At 51.3% G+C, this 3,210-nt stretch overlaps 1 protein-coding gene across 1 annotated transcript; it reads left to right on the forward strand.

Moving 5' to 3' along the window:
* The first annotated feature begins 1,204 nt into the window (after nt 1-1,204).
* LOC115332543 lies at nt 1,205-2,631 on the forward strand. Its single transcript, XM_040222480.1, has 2 exons — nt 1,205-2,476; nt 2,587-2,631. The coding sequence occupies exons 1-2, from the start codon at nt 1,205-1,207 to the stop codon at nt 2,629-2,631; spliced, it is 1,317 nt and encodes a 438-aa protein (XP_040078414.1).
* Nucleotides 2,632-3,210: the final 579 nt, after the last annotated feature.

A 3,210-nucleotide genomic window follows, 5' to 3' on the forward strand; every position in this document is an offset into this window, starting at 1 on the left:
AGGCCTGAATAGGGCTCCAAAAACTTTTCAGCGCCGGGAGCTGCTCCGCTTTCCAAGATGTTTACAGGCAGAAGCGACAAAAGCAATTGCACGGCCACTCGATCCCCCCAGTCCTAATCGAGTGGCCGTGGTAATTGCAACGTACGTCGGTCCCATCTAACTGTGTGATCAGCTAATCCATGAAAGGAAGGAATACGGAGCGCTGAAAATGCTCTTCTGTGCTACCATTTGGGGATGTTAGAGCGGTGACGTTTGCAACTCGATCGCGGCATCTGAATTTCAACTTCCGCTGTCTCGGCCAATTTAGTGGCAGCTTGGAGTAATGCCTAGTGCTTGTGAGTGGACGCTTGCTCTGATTTGTCAGCGACGGGATTTTTTTTTTTTTTTTTTTTTTTTTGCTTTTTAATTTTTTTTTTCGACAATATAACTTTTTTTTTTTGTTCGGCCGGCAGGCGTTGGTAATGCAGTGGTGCCTCAGAAAGTGGAGGGAGTTGTGTGCTGTGAGGAAGCTTTCAAAGTTGGTGGACCGCAACTACGACGACAGGAGAACAGTGAGCCATCACGCCCGTATTCCTTTAAAGGGAAACTCCGCTTCATTTTTGATATTTAGAAAACTATGCAGCCCTCTTCACTATAATATAGGAAGACCCCATGTCAAATGTTACGATCTAATTCCGTCTATATATTTAATAAACTGGCCAGGAAACTTTCAAGCGAGCCAAGTCGCCGAAATCTGCCAACTCTATAGCGTGCGACGGGAGGCGCAATCGTCAGCGCAGTCAATGCGACGGAGTTGGAACGGCCAACGTTGAGCCACTACGTCAGAGGCATGACTACGTCATTCTCACGTTTTGTTTGTTTTTACTTCTCAGAGCGAAATTGAACGATGACGTCATGAGTTTCTCCTCCCAGTGTTGGGAGACAACGAAGAAGATTGGATGGAGTGTGGGCGTGTCTCGCCTATGCTCCTCTGATTTTGGACACCGGGTATTTTTTTTAAATTTTAACTGGAATCAACAGCCCGTGACGAACGGACATCTAGACTATCATCATTTTTGTTTCAAGGTGGGCCCTTGTTTTTCACGAATTTCGAGGCTCCGAAGTGTTCGACGAGCGATGTCGTGAGCTAAGCCTAAGCTTAGACCCATCGGCCAGAAGTCGTCGGCGGCGGCTGAGGCTCCGCTCGGAGACTGATCTAGCCATGATGGAGACCGTGGAAGGTACGGAGATTGATCCGGAAGAGTTGAACGTGCCAGGACAATGGTACGTTAGTAAGAAGAAAGGAAAAGCGGCCCCCCTAGTGGACAACGAGGCACGCCATATGGAACGGCAGCGAGCCGCCGAGAAGCTCGCAGGGAGGAAGCTGGCGGCAAAATCGGTTGAAAGGCAGTTTGCCCGAGTTCCGGACGGCGCCGACAAAATAGTCATGAGGTCGCACGGCGGTCTCACACGTATGATAAAATACGGAAGTGCGTATTTGGCCGACGTAATACTTAGGGCTGCTGGTGTCAGCCCAGACGCGGCCGGGGAGGACGTCATCTTGATGAACGTGAAGCAACATTCCATTCTCGTCGCCACCGTCAGCGCAGAGAGGAAGAGAAAATACGCCGACTTGAAGCTCCTCATGTTTGAAGGGGAAAAAATAGAAATGACTACGTACATCGCTATGCCGGAGGACTGCGGGAAAGGCGTCGTTCATGAAGTCCCTTTGTCCTTCTCGGACGAAGATATTTTGAAAAGGCTGCAAATCTACGGGAATCCTCCGGTCCTAGGAGTGCGAAGACTCGGAAGAGTATCGAGGACAGTTTTAATGCTCTTCGAAGACAGAGAGGTACCGCGCTGGGTGCGACTCACGCCCGTGGCGCAACGCTGCGTACTCTACCGCAAGAAGTACGAGGTTTGTAACGCCTGCGGCCGGCTCGGGCACCGCGAAGACGTCTGCCCGGACCCCGAAAATGTGAAATGCCGTGGCTGTGGCATGGAGAAACCGCCACAAAACCATTTATGCGAGTCCAAGTGCCAACTGTGCGGGAGAGGACACCCGCTCGGGGACAAAAAATGTAGAGAACTCTATCATGTTCCTTACGAGGTGAAGAGGAAGATATGGGAACGCAAGATCAACATGCAACAGCATCAGCAACTTCAGAAAAAGCAGCAAGCCGGAGCGACCACCGAGGGGAATCTCCGAGGTCGTTCCAAGGTCAGGCGCGGAAACGAGGACTTTCGCGCCAGAAGCGACTCCTTCCCGAGGCTGGGGGAGACCACCGGGGGGAAGCAGCAGCGCAACCGCTCGAGCTCCCGCACCAGGGCGCACTCCGGATCCAGACCCGGGGGGAGATCGAGTTCCCGGGTCCCGGCGAACGCGTGGACAAAGAAGCGGAGCCCGAGCAGGGATCGAAAAGGTGTAAGCTTTGGCAGTGAGGTTTCCCAGGCAAAAAATAAGAAGGACGAGGAGATCGATAAATTAAGGAAAGAGGTTGGGGAGCTTAAAGAGGTCGTTAATAAGCTCACTCAAGAGTTACAGAAACCAAGATTGCAGAAGTGTACGAGGTCCCCCTCCCCCCCCCCCCCCCCCCCCCCCCCCAGAGTTCAACCAAAATTGGTACTGCAACCAACCCCCCCGGCCTCTAGGGCTGAGACTTCCACGCAGCATGCGGCACCAGGGAAGGAAAAGATGATTTTAGAATTGGCTAGACCGCCTCCACCGAAACGCAAAGGGGAAGACGCTGATCCGTTGGTGGCACTGGAGAAAAAATTAGAAGCCAAAATCGAAGCCAAATTCGATTCTTTCATGGCCCAAATTATGGGAGCAATAAGTCAAACTCAAAGCCAGATACAAGCCCTTACGGGTGAAGTTCAAAAGCAAAGGGCAGAATTAGTTGCCATCGGAGAACGGCAACAAAAAGCTGAGGAAAAATTCGACCCGCTCCAAACTGACCAGAGGCGCACGAAGTGAGTTGTTAATCTGGCAGTGGAACTGTCGCGGCTTCCAACGCAAGCGGGCGTTAGTGCAACAATATCTGACGCTATTAGATGAGAAACCGCTAGTGATAGCCCTGCAGGAGGCGGGCAAAATAGCAAAACTCTCAGGATACCAAGCTTTTTCAAGTGACAGGGGTGAGAAATCTCGCGTCACAACGTTGATTAAGAGGAATATCGCAGCTATTGAGCACGAAATAAACTCGAAAGAAATTGAGGCAGTGCTATTGG

This window comes from Ixodes scapularis, unplaced genomic scaffold (assembly GCF_016920785.2).
Source record: "Ixodes scapularis isolate PalLabHiFi unplaced genomic scaffold, ASM1692078v2 PGA_scaffold4__175_contigs__length_147842914, whole genome shotgun sequence".
Taxonomy (NCBI): Eukaryota; Metazoa; Arthropoda; class Arachnida; order Ixodida; family Ixodidae; genus Ixodes; species Ixodes scapularis.

Bases quoted from the DNA above. Each gene is read 5' to 3' on its own strand.
- LOC115332543 (XM_040222480.1), top strand. From the start codon at position 1,205: ATGGAGACCGTGGAAGGTACGGAGATTGATCCGGAAGAGTTGAACGTG. The intron at 2,477-2,586 runs GTTGGGGAGCTT...CCCCCCCCCCAG, and splicing joins TCGATAAATTAAGGAAAGAG to AGTTCAACCAAAATTGGTAC.